This window comes from Xyrauchen texanus, chromosome 1, assembly GCF_025860055.1.
Source record: "Xyrauchen texanus isolate HMW12.3.18 chromosome 1, RBS_HiC_50CHRs, whole genome shotgun sequence".
Lineage (NCBI taxonomy): Eukaryota > Metazoa > Chordata > Actinopteri > Cypriniformes > Catostomidae > Xyrauchen > Xyrauchen texanus.
In genome coordinates, this window is record NC_068276.1 from 24,537,503 (window position 1) to 24,565,232 (window position 27,730).

Below are 27,730 nucleotides of genomic sequence, written 5' to 3' on the forward strand. Positions count from 1 at the left end.
AGTTTTTGCCATCATGCACTTGCGTTGTATGGGCCTACAGAACTGAGATATTCTCCTAAAAAGTTCCTATCTTTAGTGTCCTTCACAAGAAAGAAAGTCATATACATCTGGGATGTCATGAGTGTGAACTATTCCTTTAAAGAAGGTACAAATATAAAGAAACTCATACCAGTGTAAACCCTCATGACATTTTCTCTTTGTTCTGTTGTAGGTCATTTTCATGCATTCAGAATCAAGTCACCAGTGATCTTTGGGAGCTGGGGATCAAGTCTTTCTGTTTACGTAAGTTTAATCAGCACTTTATATTGAAATTTGTGTCTTTTCCTGCATCACTTCATTTCTTCATAAACCCCACACAGACTCGCAGACACGCATTATGTTTTTCTCCATAGTGCTGTATTATCCATTCTCTCTCTCTGCTATGATTTTAAACTCATAAAACCATTGTACATGCTTCGCTACCACAGGAAATGGTGGCCTCACTCAAATGATTAAAATGAATGAGTGTGTTTTTCTGTTCTGTCTCACTTTTCCTAGAATTAAGTTTGCTTGAAAAACAGTTGAATACCCACAAGCACAAATGAATGACTTGTAGTATATACCTCCCCAAAGTTTTTTCACACTTCCTCCCAACCAGTGACATCCATGTCATTCCTCATTTATGTGTAGTTAAAAGCTAAATATCAATGATTAAAAGAAGCTGAAACATATGATTGTATGGTTTGAATTCCATTTTAGTCCTTTCAAAACATTGAAAGTAGTCTTTTAGAGAGAAAGAGAAAAACAACGATTTGCTTGTTAGCACCTACCTCCACGTTCCACTCCAACACACACTTACATTGGCGCATATAGAGGGAATCTATTCTCTATGTTAATACCCACTATGTTATTGGTACTTTCAGGCTGCCAGTTTGCCCTAAATAAGAGCATTCAGAGTAATGAAGAAAGAGCCCCTTTTAAAGAAGCACAGACAGGGTCTTAGTAAACAGTCAATATACGGCTGCAGATTTCTGCCACAATATGTCTTAAATGGGGGTTCTTTCTTTCCAGCGTAGTAATAAAGATCATATCTGGCAATTTGTTGCTCTTGGAAATGTTGAGCAAACAAGCCTCCTGAAAGTTAAGTTCATATTAATATTTTTTCAAATGTCACTTCGATATGAGGTGCAGGACAGAGTTATTTTAGTGTCAGAGAGTCCCACTGTTGGCCCTGCATAATTAGGCCACTGAGAATGGCATAGTCTTGCTCAAAGTTCAGGGCCTCCTGCTAATGCGGAAGCTTTATCCTGTGATTTCAAGTCAAACACCGGCTTCATCTCAGATCAATATGCCCTATTACACCGGGGCATGCTCTTTTATTTTGGCTGCGGCTGTAGTGTGTCACCAATGTGTTAAGTCCATGTTGAATGGCTGTCAGAGGAAGGAGAAGCAGATCAGTGAGGTTCGCTCAGCTGAGCTGAATGGGGAAATAACAAAAGGGGCCAGGAGTGATTAAGGCTTTTATCTGCCTGGCTTGTCACACAAGGCGAGAGTCCGAATATCTCTGTCAGTCTGAAATAAGCGGCAATGGGAGCCGACACAGAGGAAGATAATGCGCTATGATATTTTTGGGAAATTGTACTTTGACAAAATATGATATTGAATATGACTATTTGTTTTTGTGATTAACCTCTGGAGGCATACCAATTTTTTCAGGGCTTTGAGTAGTAATCTCAGCTACGTTTAAAGGACGTTCTTTGTCATGTTTGTTCTAACTCCATTGGTTTTGGTAGGTTGGAATGAGGTTACATGTTCTGTGTTATGTACAATCATCCACCGCTACAGAACATCTGTGGTCTGTCCCATTCTAGGTCCTGTAAACACAGATATTCGCATTGATATGTCGCAGGGTCAGGTCTCTATTTAGGGAATGAAACGCTGATTGTTAAGCTGAATGAAGGTGAAAGGACCACTTGAGGTAGAACAGTAAACATCAGGCCTATGCACTGGCCCAGCTCCAGCACTGAGGGTAACAGTGTAAGCCTTGTACTGTACATCAGGTTGGCTTTGTGTCAGTGTTCAGGCTTGTGTGTGTGTGTGTGTCCACGTGGGTGGGTCAGTGGGTGAGAGAGTGAATGTTAATTGCTAGTATTTTATTTTCCCATATTGTGAAAAAATTATACATTTGATTGATAAATTAAAAACAATTCTATTTGTTTTCAATGCAGTTTGTTGAGACTAATTTTTCCACAAGTATAGTCGATTTAAACGACATCTAAACTATTTGACAGAAATCTTTTGATGTCAAAACTCATTTCAGTAATTTAACAGCCTTTTCCAAAAGCTCAATTTCGTATCTGTCTATATGTATTAAAAATCACAAGCTGCAGGGCATGGCGATTCCAACTAAACCAATGTCAAATGTCTCCTTCAATTCACATTGTTTGCAGTATGATGTCAAAAGAAGAACTGGGCTCATCTCTGATGCTTATGGGACCTATGAGACCTAACGCACTCATTAATCTAAATTCCTTTGCAACTTTAATCTGCATGTTTAATTAATCACAAAATGAGGGAGTAAGTAATTTGGGCATACGTGTGGAATGCGTGCGCCTGGCGTTTAATCACTCTTGTGCAAACTCATTTGAAAACACCTGAGGATGAAGCGACAGCATCTGTTTGAACAGGCAGAATACACTCTTTGTCAGTGCGTGCCATTCATCTAATAAAGCTGCCGGAGTCTGCCTTCATTTTGCATTTAGCGTGTCTCACGGTTGATGTCTCTAATGGGCCGGTGTCTCTGGGAATTATTTTCTGTAAAATGTTTTTTAAATAAATAGCTTTCCTTGACCCCTAATGAAAATGAATAACTTTTGGGTGGTTATTTTACTATCTATTAACTGTCGCTCCCCAGCTACGGTTCTTCACTGACCCTGTTCTTGATTGTTGCCAGAGAGGCTGTTCAATAGGGGTCGGCCTTTTAATTTCATCAGCTCTGTTCTCTTCTCTCAATCCAGCAAGCCCAATGGAATAAAAAATTTCATCTCTGTGAATTTAGAATCAGAATTAATTGTTGGAAATTAAATTATTGTCATGAAAGGAAGTCCTATGGACTTCAAACATCTGCAATGTTGAGATCCTTGCTAAAGTATTTAGGACACAGGATCCATTCGTTTTCTCATTAGTTCTCATGAGGTTTCCTCTGGGAGACTCCAAGAGTATCATAAGTTATTAGTTGAGGATTGCTATTTTTGTTTTTGAATGCGTGCAGGTGAGCCCTCTCAACCCTCTGAGATCTTGGGTGATTGATTTTTAACATGAAGTTCACCTCATTTGTTTGTGTTACTTTTGGGAAGTTTATTCTAAAAGACCAGATTGGCTTTTTTGGAGAATCATTGTTCATCTGGAGCATGACATTTTCAATCGTCTTCAATCACCCCGCTGTGACCTAACGTAACAAACACGCTGTCACTGCAGGGGCAGTGGCTTCTGCCAAGGATTATCCAATATAGTATTTCGTCCTTTTGATGGCTTTATATGCTTAATCAAATTTTTTGAAAAATGAAACATAATTTAGCACAGAAAGGCCGAAACCCAGTCTTCAAATGTTATGTCAATGTGTCTAGGCTAAGAAAAGTGATTTTCTCAAAGCTGTTATTATATTTAAAATATTAGTATATGCACACAAAAAATCTTGTGGATGAATAATAATTAACAAAATACTCCCTCTAAAAGAGATATAAGAAAACTTAATTTAAAATGTATTGTCAATTTATGTATTAGATCTACACAGACAATCCTTATAACATTTATTGAGAAATAGTTAATACTTAAAATGTTGCATTAGCTTCACTTGTATTACATATGTTTAGTTTCTACTAATTACATTGGAAATATAAAGATGACAGTGCAGGGACTTTGTACTTAATAGCCACCTGCATAAAGCATCTGAAAAGACAACTTGTTCTGTTGTCTTGGACACATAGCAACTTTTACAACTTTATTAGAAACAGTGTGCATGTCATTGTTGGGTTTGTCATTGATGTATCTTGTCTTATCTCATTTTTTGTTTTTGGATTGCCAAAGTATGAATATGACTTCCTGTATTCGGATGTATTTTTAGAGTTTTAAAGGTACAGTCAGTATTTAATTAAAATAGATTTACTTCTAAAGAAATGAATTGTAATTTTGAAACATATGTATAAAATCACTACTACTCAAACAAGATGATGTCAGTAACATTATAAAAGCTGTTTTATTCTACATGGGGGAGGGGCACCCTCATGGGGGCTCCTATTTTATAATCACATGACCAGATGAACACTACTCGCTTAATCTCAGTAACCATCTTGTTATCGGACAATTTCACTCTTGGATTAAATTAATCGTGGCTGGTTGTGAATAGTGAATTTCTACAAAAGCATCTGCAACTTAAAAGTATGAATGGTGCTGCATCCACCCCACTATGTGTCACTGTAAATCCAAGATGACAAGAACATAAAATTACTGAGTGCACCATTAATGGGAATCGTAAAGACTACTAGAAAGATGAGTGTGTTTTGTTAAAGAAATATAATTTTATATATGTTTAATTATACGTGCCCATTAATCTGAAGCTATCTGATTACCACTTGACTCGTAGGAATACTGTGAATATAATTAGTGCTTATGTTTCTCTGCTGCACATAATGGGGTATTTTCTCCCACTTGGTTTCTTTCACAAGTGTGCTGCCCATCCAAATGGTTAGTGGGTTAGTGAGTGTAATTCATCTTGAGTCATTTTTAAGTTTTAACGTTTTGTAAAAAAGCTTGAAACATAATTTTAAAACAAATGCAATGTTTTCAGGTTACAATGCAGCAACCTATGTGTCTTGCATTAGACAACATAATGGCCTCGACATAATCTAGCTTTTAAATTATGCTAGCTGATGCATTCGTAGAATGACCTGCAATCATATGACTCGAAATCGTAAATTTTTTCTCCATCAACTAGCCCAAATGTTGAATTAAGTTTAAAGCTGCAAGACTAAAAATATCCACCGAAGCTTCTTCAAAATGAGAATCTGCCATGCTTTAATTGATTTGTCTTTCAGATGTATGTTAAGAGAGACCTCACCTTTTGCGGGTCTTGTAAGTTTGTAAGCATGTGGTAATGTGTCCATTAGGGGAGGCAGATGTTCGCTGGTTGAGTTGTAGGGGAAAAGTGTGCTCTGTCTAACCCACTAAGTGGCTGTTTCTCTTTGCTAATATAAAGGAGACCGTGAGCCCTCATTAGCAAGTGCTGTCATTCAGACACAGAGTGTCGGTCTGATAGTTCTTTCTGGTCCAATGGCTTCACTCATTGCCATAAACATATGCTCTGTGCCCTGCTTCTTTCCATCTTATTTATGACTTTAATTTGTTGTGTGGGCTGCGCTGGAAATCAAATTTAATACAATCCTCCCAGGCACCCTGTCATATAATAACATGGTAATTTCTGTGTATCCTTTTGAAAAATGAGAAAATTAATTCTTCCTGACATGTTCTAATTATTCCAGTGTGAACAGGCAAATCCAGTCTCTCTCTCTCTCTCTCTCTGCTAAGTGTCAGAGGCAGGCGTGCAGCCTCGACGGCATCTAGGTGCTAATGCTCACCAGCAGTGCGTTTAATTTGAAACATGACCAGACACCTTTCAACACACCTTCCTAATGTTGGGTTGCTTCACACAAATTAATTCACTACTAATCAGGCGGCGCTGAGTGGGGTGTGAACGGGGGGTTGAGACTAAGGGATGGGACACCGCTGCTATTAGAAAGGGTGTATTTAATCGATGGAGGGGGGTAAGCCTTTTCTGTCACATCTTTTTTTAATGCTGTTTGGAGGTGAGTGTACACATGTGAAGGGAGGATACCCATGAGACATGTTTGGATCTGCGGACCAAGCAATTTTTTTTTCTTTCCCCAGCGTTCCCAGCACTGTCAAAACCTTTTCACACCTTCTGTGGTGCAGATGAGAAGAGATGAAATGCTAATTTAATTAAATTGTCATCAGTCACTTCAAAATAAGTGTATTGCTTTACTATAGAAATTATTGATTTCAGGATCTATGTTCTATGTCTTTTTTCTCTCACTTTTGTCAAAAATGTGTTATGCGTCTACTCTGTACAAAGCAACAATTACTTTAAAGTTTTTGGATTGTCCAGCCTAATGTTGATTATAATGTATAATGTAGACTGAATATTTGTAGGTTGGTGACAAAAGCCTGAACTCCCTATTACACATTTACATAAATGCATTTGGCAGATGATTTTATCCAAAGCGACTTACAGAGCCTTTATTACAGGGACAATCCCCCCGGAGCAACCTAGAGTTGAGTGCCTTGCTCAAAGACACAATGGTGGTGGCTGTGGGGATCGAACCCACAACCTTCTGCCTAACAGTTTAGTGCTTTAGCCCACTATTCCACCACCACTCACATTACATCCTCAATTAAACCTTGTGCATTGAGTGTCACCCCAGCACAGTGTGCTTTCAGTGAGTGCTCAGGTGCAGGCCAGCCAGCACTGGAGATCACATGACACCACGGGCCATTAATTTCATAATTTAATTTAAGCCGGGCATGAGGGTACAGCCATGCCTTTGCAATTTTTGATTATGAGTTTTACTGCGTTAATAGTCAAGGAACAGTTTATTAAACAAGGAAATGCACAGAATGTGTTTTTACATCATGCCTTTTCCGCTAATACCTGTCAGTGTGCGGCACTCTGAAGAAAAATATGCCCTTTTTTCCCACTCTAATTATGAACAGTGTCTAAAGGCCGGTGACAGGGGAAAAATAAACAAACAGAAATGGAGTGAACCTTTGGGTCGGGTTAAAACCACAAAGGCCTAATTGATTTGGTGTGTGCCCTATATGTGTGAGCGGGAGAGAAGAGAACCTCCAAATTATGACGTCATGTGCATTGAAGAATAGAAGCGCTTTATAGTCTGTGGGTGGGGTCGAGTTAACTATGCTTCCCTCCTATTCGCTGAGGAGGGGCGTCGCCACTGCAGCGCCATGGCGTCGCATTATCACATCCCACACCCTCGAGAATTAATCAGTGCCATCTTGGCTGCTGTAGGAAGATGTGGTCATCTTCACGGAAGAATTGATATGCAGTTTTGTGCACTGCAGTTCTTACGCAATTAAAAGTCTTTAGACTAAAGATGTCAGTCATTAAAGTTGGTTTGTTGCATTTTCTCTCACAAAGGCTCCGTAAATAAAAAGTAGTCAGGGAGTAAAGATGGAGCAAGTCTTTCCTGTCATCCTAAATAAAGTTCTCCGGCTTTCAGTTCCTCCCTGCCGCCTGCAGAACACCTACAAAGCAGATTGTAATAGCAGAGAGGAGCATAGGAGCAAAGTTGAGCCTGCTATAAGAAATATCTCCGGGATTTCCTTCTGTGCCTGAGCCCACCCAGTCTACATAGCACTACATTAATTCAGCCAGTCAATCTAACTGAAAGTTTTAAATGTGTGCCGCGTTAGCGAGGCGGGCCGTACAGAAGCCGTGTTAATAGCTAGGGCTTGTTGTCCATATGGTACTGTTTTAATGGAGCACATTTGTTGCAGATGGTGGGAGACTCCACTTGGGCAGAAGCGGTTCTTGGCAGGTCTTCGGCTCTTTGGAGAAAAAGGCACATGGAACTCAACTTTTTACACTGATGTCAATCTTCCCTGTTTTTGCAAAGTGCAAAAGTGCCAAATTTAAGTCTTGCCGCTTTATTTATTACTTGTAGATATGCTGAGACAATACAGAATGGCTCAGTCACTTTTTCCTCAATGCCCCCACACATGGATCATAGTTTTTTTTCTATTTTTACAATGTTTTTTTTTGGCTGCAGGGGATGACTGAGGTAGTAACGCAACAATTAGAGGGTGAGAAAATGTGGGAGAGAGACTTATCTCTTGAACGCTACTGTTTCATGTGAACTCTTACTGTATTTCATGCAACACTAGATATCACTGCTGAATCACTACTGTTATCACTACAGGATAATTCCCTCTACAGGAGGGCGAATCTTAGGAAAACTGTCAAGAACGTATCCTGGTTGTTTCTTTCAACCAAAAAATCAACATATGTACAGTATATGTATGTAAATGAAACCTATTTTACAACCATTAAGATTTTTTGTATTGAGCCCATATTTTCATGCTACAAAATTAAGAACCTCTATCAATTCTCATGCAATTCAAAATGCAAAACAACAACAATAATAATAGTAGTAATAATAATAATGCTAAATTTAGGCTTTAATTTTATATGCAACATTTTTATTTTGGAGTGAAATGTGATCTCAACATGAGTATATGAGATTTACTTATTGGACAAATGAAACAAAATGTGTAAATCACAATCATTATTTCCTTCTCAAAGTGCAATAGATGTGTACAGTATGGGCCAGTTATGAGTTTTGTGTCAGATATCTCTCCTGACACTTGTAGTTTGTTGATCAGTTGTATACAGGGCTGGACTGGTAATTTGGCATACCGGGCATTTTCCCGGTGGGCCGACGCACTTTGGGGCCGATCTGGGGTGGACTGGCCATTGGAAGAACCGAGCGGGCTGGTGGGACCGAATGGGCCACGATAAGCTAAAATGAGCTGCTGCGTTATGCAGAATAGAACACAAAATGGTGCCGCGATATGCATAAAAGGACAAACCCCCCCCCCCCCCTTTCTCTTCCCAGTCCAGCCCTGGTTGTATATAGATAAACGCAATAAAATTTGTATATGTTTACTTCTTCTCCTACTTTATTCTGCATATTTTCTTAAAGTAGAACAAACAGACCTCACATTCAAACTGCACTTCAATCTAACCTCTCTTCTCTCTTTGCTCTGAGTACACTATCCCAAAAAGACACAGTCATCTTGCATGTGTTTTTGCTGTCTTCTTGCTGCCCCCTAACAAAACCAAAAGTTGCTGAGAGAGAGGTGGAGAGTGTAAGAGGAGGGTGTGCAAGAGTGTGTGTTTTTTTTTAACACTCTCTCAGAATGGTGAGGAGACACGCTTGATTGCCTCTATTGCGTTTTAACTGTTGTTTTCTCGCGTTGTCACTGCTATGGCAGCACTGGGTATTATGTGAGCAGAGCGCCCGTGGCCGAAAACACTCCTTTCCCATCCCTCCAGACACCTGACTGTTAGAGAAGTCTCAGTGGGTCTTACGGGTCCTCTGCCCCGCTAAGTGCTGGCTGGCCTGAAAGGCGCAATGTCCTTGGGGTTCTCTGATCTCACTCCTTCCATTCTCTCAGTGGCTTTGTCTCTACCCAAACCCAGCAGCACCACTCGCCACAGTGCATGAGAGAGAGAGAGAGAGAGAGAGAGAGAGAGAGAGAGAGGAGAGGGAGAGAGACAGAGAGGAGGCAGGGGAGAAACATGGGGCAAATTACACCCATGTCGCAGAAAGCGAAAGCATTTAGGAGGCAGAAGACTGGATGTCTTTTGACTCTGATGTGTTTCTTATTTATGATGATGATGATGATGTGAGAGAGGGAGTGGGGTGTTAGCATGAGAGAAATCGCTAATTAGTTTCAGAACTTGATGAATTCTGCTTCTGCAATATTGCATTTTTAAGAAAAAAAAAAAAAACAGCTCTGGAAATGCACCATCCAGTCATCACACCAGGAGGAACTGAGATTAAGAGAGAGAATCCATTCAGATTGGGAACTTTGTACTGTTATGACTCAAGCATTTTTGTGTTTGATGTGTATTCATGGCCCTTTTAAACCACATTGTGCACTTTGCATTGCCTTTTGTGTAGCGGTTTACTTAACAAGACACACACACACACACACACACACACACACACACACACACAGAGAGAGCGAGAGAGAGTACTGTATGTGCATGTCTCAAAGACTAAAAACAGATACTATTGGAAACCTTTTGGACACGATTTCCAAACATGTGCTCCCAAATTTGCAGTGTTAGGCTTTAAGAACTGCCTCTGTGCATGGTGATATCACGACCACACATGCTCCTGCCTCCCCGTTGGGTGCGTAGCCCAGCATTGGCGCAGATTTGGCCCTGTGTGGGCCCCTATGGTCCAGCTGCTGTGGCCCTGCCACACATGGTGTACAGCTGAACCACCACACTTTGTGCTTTGGGAGGAGCAGCACCCCAGGAACCACTGTCATACGATAACATATCATCAAAAACAGCACTGGAAAACCATGTATGATAATGACAAATGTCTGTTTCTCTGAAAAGATGGATGAAAAGCTATTAGTGGAGCTGTGGGGATTGTTCCGGTTTTGTTCTTCAGTTCGGTTTGGAAGTGAAAAATGTTTCGGGGACAGTCAAGGATGTTCCGGCGGTTTTGTCTGTTTCTGTTTCTGTTTTAAAGTTGCTGTGCTAACGTGTATTCGCTAAGTTACAATGGCTTTCTGTGTATTTCTCCTGCTACAGAACCCAAATGCTGAACATGGAAGGCTTTCTTCGTAGCAGCTTTTTACTGAGGTTAGTTGCTTAAGTTCCTCTGTCATTTCCTTGGGAGCTTTCACAGCTCCAGATATCACACCACCTAGCATTAGCAAACTTGTGAGATGATGTGTTGTGTACATCTGTGTTTGTGTGTTTGCTTAAAGGGATAGTTAACCCCAAAATGTGATCTTTATTTATTCAGCCTCATGTTGTTACAAACCTGTATGGCTTTCTTTCTTCTGTGAAGCACAAAAGGAGATGGCATAATGACAGCTCCAATCACCATTCACTTTCATAAAAATGAAGTTTCTCCATACGATGAATGTAAATGGTGACTGAGAGTAAAATACTGCCTATTTAGTGTCCAACAGAAGAAAGAAAGTCTTATGGGCTTGGAACGACTTGAGAGTAAATAATGACAGTATGTAGGGCAAACTATCTCTTTAGACTCCCTGACATGTTCACACTGCCACTGTGCAGATAATCAAACCCTTCTTACACCCTCTGCCTCCCACACAACCCCTGTCAGTCAGAGAATGATAGATAGGTTTTACCCCTCATACTGCATGCACATGTCTGTCACTTTCCCCTCTCACTGATCGGACAGGTCAGGGTGGGGTAGCACTCATTTCGTGATTCTCACCATTTCCTGTTTTGTGTGTTTGTGTTATAACTGCAGTCAAAATGAGTCAGAATGCCCCTCCACCCCCTCCACCTTCCTGTGCTTCTAATTAAGAATTTCTGCTGTGTGTCACTGCACAGAGGAAGTAAATAACAGTGAGTGTGTTAGCCATTGGCTGTTCTCTCTTTGTGCAAACTACCTTCTCCAGACTTGAATTGCTAGCAAGCCTAATTAGTGATCTCTCATTAAAAACGGCAGCATCTGCCTTTCAAAGCTGCTGTCAGCCAAACTTTGCTAAAGCTAATGAATCCCCTTTTATATCTTTTCAAAAGGTAATTTATTTGATTAAATAAAAATAATATTTTATTATCTTTCTAGTTTGTTAGAATCCATACAAATGTAACAATGCTATTCAATAATTAATGTTTCTTCATTTAAAGATTATTTATATATATATATATATATATATATATATATATATATATATATATATATATATATATATATATATAAAAAGTCTTTAGAATCTTTCATCAATATAAACCCACTAGCTGTGCTGCTAAAATGACTTTCCTTTTCAGTTACCATCGCCTAGGCTGTATGGGCAGGGAAAATAGTGTTCACCAATTGCCAAATAGCTATTAAGGGATTGTTTTCAGTTACTTTGAGCCTTTCTAAAATCTTCAATGGAGCATTAATGCTGGTTAACATTAATGTAATAATAATAGATTTTTAAAGATTATAATGTGTGATACGTGTTACCATTGGGATATGTTGAGCCTCCTCCAAAATGGGTTCTGAGTTGAACACTAACATCATGATCTAATAAATTACCAGTTGATAAAATCAAGCCTGCCCCACATTTTTGCTTGATGAATATTCTATTTAATTTACAAGTATGCCACATTAAAGAAGTGGTTGTGTCATATTCGCAAAACCCATGAATGTTTTTTAAAACAAAACAAAATACAAACAGACTTTTGTTTAGTTCATATTATGTTCATACGAATATGTCTGTTCTTATTGTATATACACTATCAAGTATATTTTAAAGTGCTGAAAATTAGAGGTTATTAGAGGGAAATGTATCCTAGAGATCCCCATTGTAGTATTTTGTTGAAAGATTATTGACACTGATTGACCCTCACTGATCCTGAAAAAGTGGAAAGGAGGATCTTTGATACTTTCTGTGTTGTCACATTGACGTAGTGTTCTTCTGTGTGTTTCAGAATAATCACATGCTTTCAGGACAAACTGTGGCAAATATAAATGCATTCTTTATCGATTTGCCAGTTATATAATCTGTACAGAAACATCACTCGAGATGTTTAAATTCTCTTTATGGTTATGAAATTGTAAGTGTCCATTCAGACATCGCGGTTGCTGCTGCAAATTTGTTCGAAGACACGTGACCCAATTGTATCGCCCTCGGCAGTAGGATCTGCCAGAGCATGCTGGATTATTGTCAGCAAGATCCACCTTTTATCCACCCACCTTCCTCCTTTAATGCTGCAGAATGGAGGTTTGTCTTTGACCGTGGCCACCTGTTGAAGGAGGATAACTAGATACATTGGGGCAGGGCTGAAAGGGAAGGGAGAGGGCCGGAGGTTGAGACAGGACAGTAAGTGACACTTTATCACTTCTTCACTAATCCTTCAAGATGTTCAAACTGTTACCAAGAAAAAATTAATTGGAATAAAGATGGCTCCATATACAATAGTTCATTGATTTATCACATTAATCTGGAGTAAATGCATCATTACACTCACATAATGCACTAATCTGTTATGGTTGAATGTAATATTACATGATTGGAGGAGAGATATGTTGCCTTAGGATAGCCCTTTTTGCTTGGATATTGGTAACAGAATCGTCTTGTTTGGAGGAGTGGGGATAGAGTGGGGTCTCATGCAATTAGTAATAACAGAATCTGTAAGGAGTTTATGCAGATATTCATCTATATAAAAATGTTCCTTCTTTCTCCCTAGTTCTGTTCAGAACGGGTGAGCAGAGATAAGTCAAATTTTTTTTATCAGTCCCTAGAAAGGATTTTTCTAGTAACTATCTTTATTTATTAATCATCATTTGTGTCATTAGTCAGAGTGAGACTCTCCCCAGCAATCCATATTCAAATGCACATAGCGATTATTGTAGTCATTTCATTCTGTGCTCAGAGAATTAATCTTTAAACAGCTTTAACAATTGTCTTTCTATGAATTTTTTAAAAGTTATTTAAAGTAATCTTTTAATGCTAAAATTGTATTTCACATTTCAATTTTTTACTGAAAGTGAAACATTAAAGCCCTGTTTTCCAAACAAATATTAATGATCATTTTTAAAAGAAGTAGAATTTATTTATATTGGGTTGAGTTGCATAATGGACACTGATGTTTTTTCATTGATCACGTCAAAGAATTGATTGGCTATTTAGCCTGAGAGTGGGCTAAATAATGATAGAGGGAGGGATATATGAAGAGAGAGAGAGAGAGAGAGGGAGAGAGAGAGAGATGTCTCCAGCACCTCCAGGCTAATCCCAGAGGAGAGGACCTCCTCCTCCATCTCTGCCATTATTTTAAGTAATGAAAGGAGAAAGTGTGTAACAGCTAGATTGTTAATTAATTTACTCTAACAAGATGAAGATAAATGAAGCACACTGAAGGTTGACTAGGCGAAGGGGGGGCCCACTTAGCATCCCCTCTCCCCTCGGCCCCTGCTCACACAAACAAAGAGCCGTTCTCACACCAGTCAGCACATAAGGATTCTTATTACTAAATGCCTTCACATCACTTTCGAAAACTCATTTCAGATTTTATTCAAACTTTCAGACCCATAATGACCTAGATCTGTAAAGGGAAATAAAATCTCTTACGTTTTTAATGTGCTGTGATTTAATCGGATTCCAGCACTTCTGGCTCATTTGCTATGCTTGCTGATGATTTATTGATATTATTCTCTATGGTTAGTTATTTTGTTTATAGCCATCAGTCACTTCATTGACATTTGTGTGTTCTGTTTATGAGCCTTATTTTGTGACTGAGCTGAGCCAAGAAATTTAAACCAGGCCCTGTCAATGTTAAGCTTTAGTGAAATAAGCCAACACAAGAAGTGTGAATGGATGATTCTAGGTCATTTTTGCCTCATTCTATATAGAAACGAAGATCAACATAAAACGCTTTCTTTATTCTGTGTAAACAGGCTCAGATCTTTATGGGTCTAGCACACGGAGGCTACCTAAGCTTCCTGAAAGATGTTCTTCTGTGGCCCAGCCTCATTCACTGTATGAATAGTAGTGGTCTAATGCGGATTGGTGGTTATTTAAGCGGTGAGAGAAAGAGGCCCTGACACAAAAAGAAAGAGAGAAAGAGCATTTTTTCAAAAAGCCAGGCAATTGTCTTCATCCAAGCGCTTTTTTTTCAGGGCAAGCAGTGGTCTATCAAGGGCTTTCTTTGCCAGACAATTCTGCATGGGCCCTGCATGGCAGAGCAGACCAATCACCGTGGCACCCATTCTCTGCACCTTAATTTTTTCAAGTCACCAACAATAGGTTGTTGATTGTGTGGACAATACCAGTACAATTACCTTTTTCTGTTGTGGTGGCAGAGCAGCATTTTAATGTTCGCTCCTCGATAATAGAATCATTATTGTTATTCTTACAGCGGGGCCTCAGGAGAGGGAATAGCTGCTCCCGGTATGTCATTATTTTGCAAATGTTCGATTAGCTCATCATGAACTGTGCAGCAAGAATCACATCTAATTAGACAGAGGGAGCATCGCCGCTGGCCCCTCTAGCTCCTGAGTTAAAAGGTACCACTTGATGGGCCAATAATATAAAGAAAGGTGGTAAAAAGAGGGATTAGGGCTGTTGCCGTAGTAACTCCAGCTTCCATCTGCGAGAGGAATAATGGACTTGTGTTCCTCCACCACCCTTGATTGAAAAATAGAAGCGAAAGAGCGAGTACTCTGAAAGGACAAGATCCTTTTTAACAACAAAGTGGAATTTTGGCCTAATAGGCTCTTTAGTTAGAGTTGTTTGGGAAGACTGCTGGAGGATAGAAGAGAAGTGAGATCACCATGTAATCCGAAGGGCTGCAAAGGTCGATGTCCTCCTGAACAATAGCAGTTAGTTTTGGGTGTCCTGTTTTTTTGGCACAGTGGTGGACATGGGACCTGCAGATTGGCTCTTCTCAACACGTCTTGAAAGGAGAAAGAATAAGAGAAATGGGAGGTGCAGGGAGGTGGAGCCGAGAAAAGTGGTAAGGAAGCTGGAACAAAAGTGCTCCACGGCCAAAAGCTTCTTGTTCCTAACTGACTCTGAATAAACACCAACTAGATTAATACATTTTCCAATTTGAAGGAGCTGTCGGATGATGTTTGGACAGCTTCCAGTCATTCTCGTCTCTGTTGTCTGTGCAATGGATAGAGCGAACAGGAGAAAACAAGTTTTTGCACTGCTCTGTTTGTTCCTGCTGCTTTTTGTTCAAAGAAAACCAGGGCCTTAGCAGTTTTTCTGCTTTCACATCTTTCTATATTTACCGTACTTGTCAAACATACTGTAAATATGTGTGTCCATATATAATATTCAGGGAACACAAATTTCTGTAGTGAATATAATTTTTTTTTAGTTATGCTTAAGTCTAAAATGTTTAATTGGCTTAAAATTGCTCTTTGTGAATGTAATCTCTATAAAATAATTTCTAAAATTGATATCCAATAATCGCAGAAAAGGTCAAGGAAGTTCATTTGGTCAAAAGATGTGGACAGCCTGAATATTATTCTGACATCATACAATTATGCTAGTCGAACATCAGGCAGCTTATCGGTGTTGTCGTATCTTGTCTTTTAATAAATAGTATGAGAGTGTGACATTACTAAGTAAAATTAGACAATAAACGAGTCAGTAGAGATAAAGTGTTACCGTTTAATCCTAAAATATTTATACGTTAGTAGTTATCTAAGTTAACATCGTTATTATTTTTTCCAAACCCTTTGATGTCCTTCCAAAAACATTTGTCATGCAGTAAAAAATGAACAAAGAGCCATTAACACTTTTTGTCAGGGACAATATGTTCATGATCTACAATCTCCGTCCCTTCGTGTTCCTCGCCCATTTTATATCCCCTATTAGTGGTGGAATATGTCTGCTCACATTAACTTAATTTATGGTTAGGGGCACTGTAACAGCAGCACAGGTTAATGAATTTGGCATTACTGAGTAACTGTTATTGAGGGCTGAGGAGGAGCCCAGCAAATGCAAGAGATTATAAAGCTCTCTGCTTTGCATGACGACGGTTGAGAGGGGGATAGGAAAGGAAATGATCTGAGCACATAATGAACTCCTCTACCCACCTGCAGGACAATTGTAAGAAGCTCTTGTTTTCTGAAATGATGTCTCTGCACCATTAGGTCATCATTAGTGAATCCAGCACAAAGCCTGAGAGATATGAATGGCATTTTGATGTGATTATCGTTAATATCATTTTGGTATGGAAAACTGTTCTCAGTAAAGCCAGCCTGGGACACAGGTGTTTAGTACTCTTTGACAGTACTCTTTTTTTTCAACCCCAACCCCCTTTTCTGGCACATAGCAGATTTGCATCCTCTCATACTTTCCTACATTTTAAGCTGAACCTCAAGAGGAAAATGTTATTGGTCTTTCCAAGCTCAGAATACTTAATGAGGTTCTCAGAATTTTCATTTAAAGATCTGCTTACAAAGTTTCTTACTAAGCATCTGTCATATACATTTCTCTTAAACTTGCTTGGGGTAAATTAAAATAAAGTTGGACAAATGTTAGAATACAGTAAAAGTATATATGTGGGTTGCATAGCCCAGAAAATGTGGTCTTGGAGGAATTTGATGAACAATATTTTTCTATCTAGAAACATTTGAAAAGCAAGAGAAATTCTCCATTTGCTTTTCATGTATTCTCATTGCTATCTAGAACAAATAATTGCGATAAAAACTAGATCTTATTTGTGTTTTTTTTCTCTTTCTGGAGGGCTTCACCAACATACGAGTTCTGAAAACTTTAAGTGGTCTCAAAGGAAACTTGCATTTACAGAAGCTCTTTCAAAAGTAATAAGATGAAGAAGGTAAGAAACTTTTTGACTGAAAAGAAGTCAAATTGATGTCTTCTAAGCGAATTTGCCTCAGATGTTACCTTAACATCTATATTGTTTCTGGCTCACAATAATATGGTGTGACATGCCAAATGCTTGATGATTGGCCTTTGCATTGTCCGACACAGTGAGGCTTAAGAAAACTGCCCTGTGATGACTCACTTGTCCTTGAGCTTGTCTTCCAGCCATTTCATTTATCATTCTCTCCCTTTCTTTTTCCCTCCATCAGCATCTTTATGCCTCTCCTCTGCTTTCAAGACATGAGTACTTCCGCTCTCTCTGCCTTGACACTGTTGTGCATAGCTCACCAACCCTTTCAATTTAGATTTCAATTATCATGTTAGTTTTATGATTAGGCTTGTGTCCTCCAGGAATCAACCTCCTCTCTCTCTCTCTCTCTCTCTCTCTCTCTCTAACTCTCTCTTCCCCTCTGCAATCAGATTGGATCTGATGAATTGCTCCTGTAATTACGGAAGTTATTGAATATGCAGATCGCTGATGACTAGCAGTGTATCTGTTCATAGTGCATTAACTCTAACTGTATCAAACGAAAGGCTTGTTCAAGACCCACTCAAGTAATGAGACAGGGCCAGTTGGATGCCATTAGCCAGAAATAATAGCACGCTTGAAAGGGGCGAACTAAATTAAGACACACTCAGCCCCATTATGGTGCCTTTGTTTTATTCCCTGAGTGTATATTTGTGTGTGTGTGTGTGTGTGTGTGTGTGTGTGTGTGCGTGCATGTGTGTTATATGGAGTCTCTGGCCAGGTCAGCTGACGAAGTATTGTCACCAGTGCTTGACAATACTGGATACACAGCCAATGGAATTCTCTGGTAGCTGAATTGCTGGGACTTCATAAATTGCTCAACATGAGGTATTTTCTCCAGCTGGCCCGAACCTTGGCCAGTGACCATGATGCAAACTCTGAGAAAAAGGGGTGGGGATAAAACGAGGAATGGTGTCACAGAAAAAGACTGAAGTTCTGTTGTGAGCTTAAAGTGAGTACTTTAGCATTGTTGCTTGTCAACCCTGCCTGATGGATGAGCCTTTAGACTACTTTAGATGTCCCAACAAATCGATTTTCACTATAATTCTGAGGACATTTAAAAGTTAAAAAAGACCTAACAAGTATAGCCAAACCTGTACATACAAACTGTGGCAGAATGACCTGCCCTTCCCGTTCTTTATTGTCATTCCGCTTCTTCAGGCTGTCTTTCAGCCAGGTTTACAATGGGAGTGGGACGGAGAGAAGTGAGGTGCAATTTAATGAGCTTCGTTTGGGCAGTGGATGTCAGTGGAGCCTCATCACCACTGCCATAAAAATGCAGAGCATGCCTATCCTCTGGGAGCCGGCTTCTGTCTCCTTGTTTTTACACACTAGCTTCCTCGCACGTCTAGGAACAGAGTGGGAAGGGTCCGGTGCGATTTAGATGCATCGCCAGTCCCGCACCCTGGCCCCTCTTGCTCAAATTAGAAACGCCACTGAGGATTGGAGCATGCTTTGCGGCTGATGGGCTAGGATGCCGTTCTGCCTTTTCCTTACATGTTGTGTCCTTGGGAAGAGAGGCCACTAAATAAGCCACCTGCCCTTGCATCCCGGAAGAAGGGGAGCATGTTGCGGCCACCGGACACCACCCATTTTACATGGAACTTACCCTGTAATCAACACCCATCCTTCCCATTCACCACAAGGGTGCCAGATCCCACTTTATTTTGGACACTTATTCCCATGGACACTTTCTTCCCCATTTTAAACATGTTATGTTTATTTTTATTTCCAATAAATGCCTCTCTGAGGCCTGACGCCAAACCCACTGTGTCTGTCTTGCTCACCCGCCACAACACACACATACAGAAATACAGCTCATTCTGCCTGTCAAGCTGCTCTCCCAACAGTTTAATGGCAAGGGTGCTTACAGAGGTACTTGACTCCTGAGCTCATAATGTGACATACCACATTACAGAGAGACTAAGAGACAGACACATGCCCACTAACTGGGAAAGAGATGCTGAGTGGCTTAAAAGTGGAGGGCCCAGTGAAGTGGTAGCATTAAATTACCTAACATGTCACTCACAAACTTTCTTTTTTTTCCTCCCCCTTTTCCCCCCATGTAGCAAAAGCAGTGAGCTTCTGATAATTTAACTTCAGAGCTCTAAGCCTGAGAAGCCCCCTATATTTTAGCAGTGTTTATAACCTACAGACTTATTCCTGGACTGCCACGTCGCTGACGTGCAGAAACACCGGAACACTGTCACAAAAGGAACCTCGACTCGAGGGGACCTTACATAAAAAAAACTGTACAGTATTACATGATTTGACTGATTTATCAGCCTTTCAAATAGCTCAAAACACTTCTAATGTCCTCAAAAGTCAGTTTTTAACACGTTTCACTGTATTTATAAGGACATTTTCACTTACAGACTAATATAAAAGAATACAGTGCGTGAGTTGTCAATGGACCTAACACACACAAGTACACATGCTTAACATGTGTAGACACACTCCTCACATGCTTAAACTGTATCTGGCTAAATGGCACACTGTTAAATATTTACCTGAAAACTCCAGTCTCCATTTGCTACAGAGGTGATATCAGAACAAAACAGAAGGAGCATCTGCCAGCATTATGCTTTTATAACGCTGCATAAAACGTGTTGTTTGTCCCTTTAAAATGCAGCACTTTTATGAATAATGCAGCTCTCAATTTCAAGAGGAAACACTTAGAAGATGGATTCATAAAAAATAAATCCCTTAGTGTGTTTTGTTTTTCCTCTGTGATGACGAGAGGAACAGTTAGAAAGTTAAGTGCTGCCACATGAAATGAAGCCAGCTCGTCAAGCACAATTGTTTAGCTAGAGCGCTAGTATAGAGTTACTGTAGTCATTATCTATGCTTCTCTGTAACTGGGAGGGTCTATTAATACTCTAATTAGAGTTCATTTCAAGAGTTTCCTGCTTTAAATTTGTTTTAATGTAACGACAAAGGACTTGTTTGTTTTCAGGTGTCTAAGTGGAGAGGGTTGATGCAAGCTATCTAAATAGCACCTCCATTCTAACAAGTGCTCTGCGGATTAATTTATGACCCTATTCGGGAGCACAAAGTTCAGAGCCACAGCACTCGGTTGCTCAGAGAGCCAAAACTTGCTGTAGTTAAGTCTCAGAGAGGCTTTAGCACATGATCTCCTGGCCGCAGCAGCCTGGTTCCGTGTATATTATTAGGTTAATAGGATTGCACTTGTTTACACCAACTGTTAGCTTAGCACAGGTCAGAGAGGTGGCTTAAACTTGTGTAATTGGCTTATTAAGAAGGCTCAAGTAGCATTGTAGTAGAAAGATTAAAACACAAACTGAACCTCTCGCACAGACACCAGGGTGCCGCGCGATTCCAGGCCACGTGCGGCAAGCATGGGCTAGCTGCGTGCTCCCTGTTTTTCAGCCTCAGATAACACGCAGATTGAGAAACATGACCTTTGTCAGTGGCTAGCTATTGTTTGCAGATCGGTTGCACACTCCACAAGCTGTGAAAGACACATCTGCTGCCTTGCACACAGAAAAAGGGAGAGGAGGAGAGAGAGGGATAAAGGGAAAGAGGGAGGAGGGAAGAGCTGTGCCACACGTCACACACTGCCACAATACCTATCCACTTATCAAATATTTGTCTGGCCTTCACCACCTATTTACCTTCTGTCTTTTGGCTTTGCTTATTTAAGTCTCTCTGTGCTTGATACAATGTTAGCAAAGACTAGATGCTACAGTCTCTGTATCCCCCCTGGATTATTCACCTCCTCTCTGTCAGAGAGCACATGCTCTTTGGGGACAGTATGTGGACATTCACTTTTGTGTTTTGTCATATAGTTTGCTTTCAATTTTCTCTTTCTTATGGCCTCGTACATTGTGCTGTACATTGCCATACTCTTGGCCAGAAATACATTAGTTTTGTGGCTTGCTCTGTGTTTGATGACAAATAGAATTGGTGTTAATTTGCTCACTGCTCAGTCACTCTTCCCACTAGCCCTCTGCTGAATGGCTTCAGTTGCCAGCTCAAAACGTGTGTTTGTTTAATATGTTTTTGATTGATTCAGCGATGATGATCCATACAGTCAGTATTGAGCACACACACACACACACACACACAAACAAACACACATGTTGTGTTTCCATGTTTTATGGGGACTTTCCATAGACATAATGGTTTTTATACTGTACAAACTTTATATTCTATCCCCTAAACCTAACCCTACCCCTAAACCTAACCCTCACAGAAAACTTTCTGCATTTTTACATTTTCAATAAAACATAATTTAGTATGATTTATAAGCTGTTTTCCTCATGGGGACCGACAAAATGTCCCCACAAGGTCAAAAATTTCGGGTTTTACTATCCTTATGGGGACATTTGGTCCCCACAAAGTGATAAATACACGCTCACACACACACACACACACACACACACACACACACACACACACACACACACACACACACACACACACAGGCACACAAAAGCCCTTTTGTGCTGCTGGCAGGGCTCGTGAATTCAGGGAGAGTGGGTTAAGATTGCTCGATTATTTCATACGGGGCCAGAGCGAGTTACCGAGCCCAGTCCCGGCTGCATGGAGCGGGATGGCTGTGGTGACAGTAAACCACAACAGAGCCCAGGCCTGGCCTATATGGGAACCAAAAAGCGATGGAGACAGATATACACCACCCCTGTCACAAAATTGCGTTTTTGTTTTTTTTAAAGAAAGCAATTTAGTTAATGATTTCATTCTGAAAGGCCGTCATGATGCATGTGTCTGCCTCTGCCAGGAAAAGAGTGGGGTGAGAAGAAAAAGAGAAAGAGAATGATACACAGACGAAGGTGTTAGTCAACACGACTACACTTACATTCTAACCGCTTGTGGCTGCCGTACGGATCGTGTTACCGACTTACATACTGCTCTTTACAAATGGCTCAGTGCTAAGGCAGCCCGTCACTGACCATACTGTATTTTTTTTTTATTCAGACTAGGCTCCAGTCAGATATTTTTCCAGTTTTTTAAGAACATTTTTAAAACACTGCTGTGCTGTTTTATCTGAAACAGGAGCTTGTGACTGAGCAGAGAGCTGAAAAGCAAGTGGTCAGACACAAGGTTTAATAGCAGACGGGTGAGACATTTTCTGTGTCAGTCAGCGGCTAATCCAGTAATGTGCCTGCTTTCTGGCCTGGATGCAAATCTGCTGCACACTTTTCTGTTCAACCATGCTTGTCAGCTCCTGGTTTTATTAGGCCATGGTTCAGCGTGTTTCATATTCACTTTATCACTTGTTCCCTGTGCCGCTCCATGGGCTGCTCCATCTTAGCATTGCTAAAATATCAGCCCTTCATGTACTCTCTGAGCCAGATTTTCGTGGAAATTATACAGATCGATGGACGGACTCTTGCTCTCGTCTCCTCATCTTCTCTGTTCTCTCTCCATTTTTTGTATCAGCTGTCAGTCATATGGGGAACATGAGGGCCAGCCGTTCATCAGCAGGAGGTTTTTATTCAGCCCCCTTCACCCGACCTGTCACCCCGGCCACACACTGTTGCCCATTTTTTCCAATGAACGGAGGCGAATGAATTAGTTTCAGAGGTTTAAATCGGCAATCAATGTCACTTGCCCCAACATAATAAGGCTTAATTGTAGATCTTGAAGATGTGTCCTGGCTGACCCTGGTGATTCGTCAGGCATCTTTACATGGCCTCATCTGGGTGGAGCAAATGAACTGCCCCTGTTTTGATTTTCCGAATGACGTGTCACATGAATTGTGGTCTCTTGCAGCACTCATCTTCTTTCCTGACTCCACAGTCCTCCCTAATCTCCTCTCTTCCTGTTCCTTCCTTTACACATTTAATGTCATAGAAATAAATAATTCATCTCGGCGAGGACAATGTTGACGGGATAGTTCATCCAAAAATGAAAATTTGTCATAATTTACTCACCCTCATGTTGTTCCAAAACAGTGCAACTTTCTTTCTTACTTGGAACACAAAAAGAGTTATTCAAAATGTTAGCCTTAGTCAACATTAAATTTTTCATTGCATCTTTTTTTCCACATACAATGAAAGTAAATGGTGACTGAGGTTAGTTTTTATCAAATATTTATTTATTTATTTTATTTGAAAATATTTAGATGAACAATCCTTAATTTTAGGATGTAGCAAGAAAAAAAAACAAAACAAAAAACAAGAAAAAAAAGAATAAATGAAAGTAATGCCTTCAGAAGAATTAGGGACTAGCGATAACTAATGAGCTGTTTGTGCATATAAAAAGCACCCGGATTAGTGCAGCTCAATCAAAGAAGCATAGAAGGTAATTTCCTTATTGTTCATTTATGAGATGACAATGAAAGGGAACAAAACAGCTTTTCTTTTCATTAGACACCGCAAATTTTCCAAATTGGTTGACTGTTGACTAGCGAGAAAAAAAGCTTCCTATTTTTGGAAAAGAAAGGAATTAGGGTTACAGTGGCCAGAGAAAGCAGGGCACTGTGTGTCGGCATTCCAGATGTCCAAACGGCAGTTGTACCAACCCAGTTTTTCTTTTTTCTGGGCACCGGGTGCCAGTGATGACCTCATGAGCTCCAGGCTGAAGACTGTAGGCATACAGTTCTCGCTGACACTGGCTTGAATAGCTCTCAGCCTTTCATGTCGCCTTCATTCTCTCCAGTCCTCTAGCGGCAAAATTACTCCCTCATAATTAGCAATTGTCCTCTTTTTTTTGGGCTATTCTGAAAAAAGTTCTTTGTCTAGTCACTTTTGTGTCTTATTTTTCTTTCTTTCTTTTTTGTCCTTGCCCATTGAATTCCTCGCTTTGTTATTCTTATCTGCATACATCTTTTATAATATGTTTTTTGTGAAACTTAGTAATCCTTCCTTCCACTGTCTATCTTTAGCATTCTCACTCTATCTCTCTCTCTGTCTCTCTCTTTCTCCAGCCCTTGTCACAATGGACTGTGGGAGATTTTACACGTGATCGGTTGACTCTTTTGCTGTAAAGTCCACCGCTCTGAAGAAAACTATCTTTATAAATTACAAAGAGGACCTGTTACTGAATGGTGCTTTGTTTACTGTTTTTCCAAAAAGGGGCCCCCCACAATATTTCATCTGTCAGAGTTTCTTTTCTTTCCCCCAACAATGCTTGATTGTTTTCACAAAAAGAGAGGGACAGAGAGAGAGAGAGAGAGGAATAGGGAGAGAGAGAAAGAAAGTCAGAAAAAAATGAATTTAGGTTCCACAGACAGGAGAATTCTGTATTATTTTTTCCTGCCAAATTCCGATCTCTGTTTTCCTTCCCCTGCGCTCACAAAGGGCTCATAAGTTACTGTCAACTGTGAGAGAAACCACAAAGCTCCACTATTGCTCAGCAAATAGGCTGTGCTGCTTGATAGCTTCATTGGCTGTAAAGTTTGCTTAACTGCAGCACTGACACCAGTCACTTTGGGAACTGCAGCTCCGTAAGGCCCCGACTTCTGCACGTTTGCAGAGACAGCAAGGGACAACAAGCTGTGTTTCTCATGTCTGAGTCTTCTCTGGCTGTACAGCGACTAGAAAGAGACGCGCAAGACCTTGTGTGCAGAGGAGCTTAACAGCTGCTCTGCCAGTCTCTCCGTTCTCTGTGTGTGTGTGTGTGTGTATGAGCGTCCGTCGTTTAGCGTGGTGTCGGATATGTACTGACAAGACTTGCAGCGGCTGGGACGAACGGCCTGTTTGTGTGTGTATAAAAATCAGAAGAAGGATTTGTGGAAGTGTAATGCGCTCCAGCTCTGAAGTGGAGTGTAAAGAACAGAGAAGACCACCAGCTGCCAAACAGGCTGAGGGGGACAGTATGTGAGTCTATTCTGACCTCATACACATTCATTAACACACATACAGTATCTCACACTGACACAGTGACTGGCAACTTTGCCTTAAGTGTCTGTCTACTTCTCAAACAGAATATTATTCCTCATAATTTTCCATGCAAAAGGGTTTGCTCGATGTCTGAAATGTATTTTTTGGGGAAGACTGAGTTGGTTTTCTCCTTTTAAACTGATTTTAGAGTGCTCTTTCAATTGAACACTGCAGTGGAAATGGAACAGAAGTTGAAAGACAGTGAAAGACTTTTGTTTATGAAGTACAGTTTAAACAAATTATTTCAGATTGCTTTTAAGAGTGAAGATATTTATCTGACTGTTAGATCTCAGAATTATTATCCATAAGTGTAAAGTGTTCATTAAATCTGATCTTATAGCACTACAATATTTTAGCATTTTTTTTTTCTCGATACAGCTTTATTAAATAATAATAATAAATAATAATAATAATTATTATTATTATTGTTGTTGTTAAAGTACAAATTAAAAAATATTATTTATTAACATTTATAACAATTTAAATTGTATTATTATCACAACAACAAAAACATTATTATTATTATTACCATTATATTTATTATTGTAGTTTTTTTATAATTATACAAATCATAAATAGAAGTTATAAAATAAATCAACACATCATATTTGAAGAGCTAGGCTGAATTGAAGTTGGGAGTTCTTTAATTTCAAAAGAAATCTACTACTGATGAAATCAAAATGTGTCACATATGATGTTCTGAATCCTGAGTTCCTTTCTGAAGAACAAAGCAGTCGAAATAAGTTATTCTACACTGATCATACCACTGAGTAGCACTTCCTAATCAGAAGCTCTGGAGCATGCTTCTCTTTCTTTCAGATGAAAGTTAATGGATGAGTAGACTGCACATGCACAATGGAAGGATATAATTTAAAGGTGCTAAACACTTACAGCGGGACTGATAATTTTTCAGCCCAGGATTCACAGGTAACAGAGGGTTGACTATAGGAGGTGAGGACCCTGAGAATCTGTGCTCTGTCACCTGCATGATCTGCTGTCAGAGGTACACTCACATAAAAGCACATATGCAAGCTCATTTGCCACATTGTCTCACACTCCTGTTCTCGCTTTCTGTGGGACACTTGTTCATATCTGTGTAATTATTGACAGAAATCTCCTCTGTTATTTTTAGGATTAATGAGTGAGAGAATTATCTACATTTTAAGTGCTTTCAAATTGTAACATTGTTCTCAATAAAAATGAGTATTATTTACTCCTGCATTAGTAATCAAACGCTGACTAGCCATTAAGGCTGCAGCAGCTGCTGTTGTTTAAAAAATGTACTGCACAAAAATCATCAGCATTCAGCAACGATATTTTCCAGAAGGTGTTTTTACCGATACAAAGAGCATTTTTGTTTATTTACAAGCTTTGTAATTGCTGAGGTTCTGTTGGTATTTTTATCCTCATTTATTACTTTATGTCTGTTTGTATTCCACTGACTCACACAATTATCATAAAAGGGTGAATGTGTTATTATAAACCTTGCCACAATTACTCTGCTCAGGAATACTACAGTACACAGCTTGCTTGTTTTTTTTTTTACAGATTTCCTTTCAGGCAAAAACGCTTCTTGTTACCCTGGAAATAATTGCATTTGAGTGTCTTGTTTCAGATTTATGATTAGCCTTTTAAACTCTTATTTGAAATGTTTTATAATGGCTAATGCTCTTTATTATGTTCTTTTCCTGTTTGGGAGTTTTCCGTTGCTATGATTTTTTTAGTCTTGACTTCCCTTCAGGGGTGTAAAGTAATTTAAGAGTAAAACACTTAAGTATTATACTTAAGGATTATTTTGGGGTATTTGTACTTTACTCAAGTGTAATTTTAAATGGAATTCTTAGAATTTTACTAAATAACATTTCCAAACAAAATGTTTTTTCTTTAAACTTGAAAAGTTTTTAAGGTTAATGTCCTATCAAGTTTTAAATCAACAAAACCTACCTCCCTACCTTAAACCTAAACCTTACCGATATTGTCAGAAAAAGCAAATGTGAGATGAAAAACTAAATTTCTGAAGCAACCATGTAATTTTGTTGTGCTCCTATGACACTTTCAGCACACGTGTCTGCTCAAATGCTCTTCAGGACTCTGATCCTTTGTATCACATATGCAACACTCGACCGCGGAATTTGATCACAGATAAACAAGCTTGTAAATGTAGTTGGTTATGTAAAGCATGTGATTTAGGTGAAAGGAGATAGAAGTCATTGTTTTAGTGCCTCTAATGTTTATTCCACCAGGAAATTGTTGTGTTACGCACAAAAGGCCAGATAAAAATACATTTTTCCCAAAATTTAGTTATTGTAATATGATTCTTTGACCAGGTTGCGAATGTCAGAGACAGAAAAAAAGGCGACTTAACAAACCAGTTGAATTTAACAACATCCTCTCTCGCACAATCTCCTTTGTTGATTTCCTTCTAGTTTGGAAAAAAGGTTACTTTTTACTTGTTTAGTACTTAATTCAAATTTAATGTGAATACTTTTTTTTCTTTCACTCAAGTATGTTTTTGGCTAGATAATTGCACTTTAAATTGAGTAACATTTTCACTCAGTATCCATACTTTCACTTAAGTATACTTTCTAAGTACATTTACACCCCTGCTTACCTTTACAATTCTTGTGATATTATATAGTGTGTGTGCATGCACGAG

The 27,730-nt window shown here is 39.5% G+C and overlaps 1 protein-coding gene across 5 annotated transcripts in view; it reads left to right on the forward strand.

Annotated features, from left to right (window-relative positions):
* LOC127629095 (transcription factor SOX-6-like) overlaps positions 1-27,730 on the forward strand; it is a 166,502-nt gene that overhangs the window by 20,832 nt on the left and 117,940 nt on the right. For 2 of the 5 annotated variants that reach the window (XM_052106429.1, XM_052106492.1), the window contains exon 3: positions 212-282. Coding sequence is in view for 3 of the 5 variants with exons in the window: in XM_052106190.1 (XP_051962150.1) it covers positions 24,818-25,011 (194 nt within the window). In the remaining 2 variants the exon portion in view is untranslated. Of the gene's footprint in view, positions 1-211; positions 283-10,402; positions 10,454-24,629; positions 25,012-27,730 lie in introns of those variants that run through there. The other 3 variants (XM_052106190.1, XM_052106270.1, XM_052106349.1) reach the window with 2 other exon arrangements.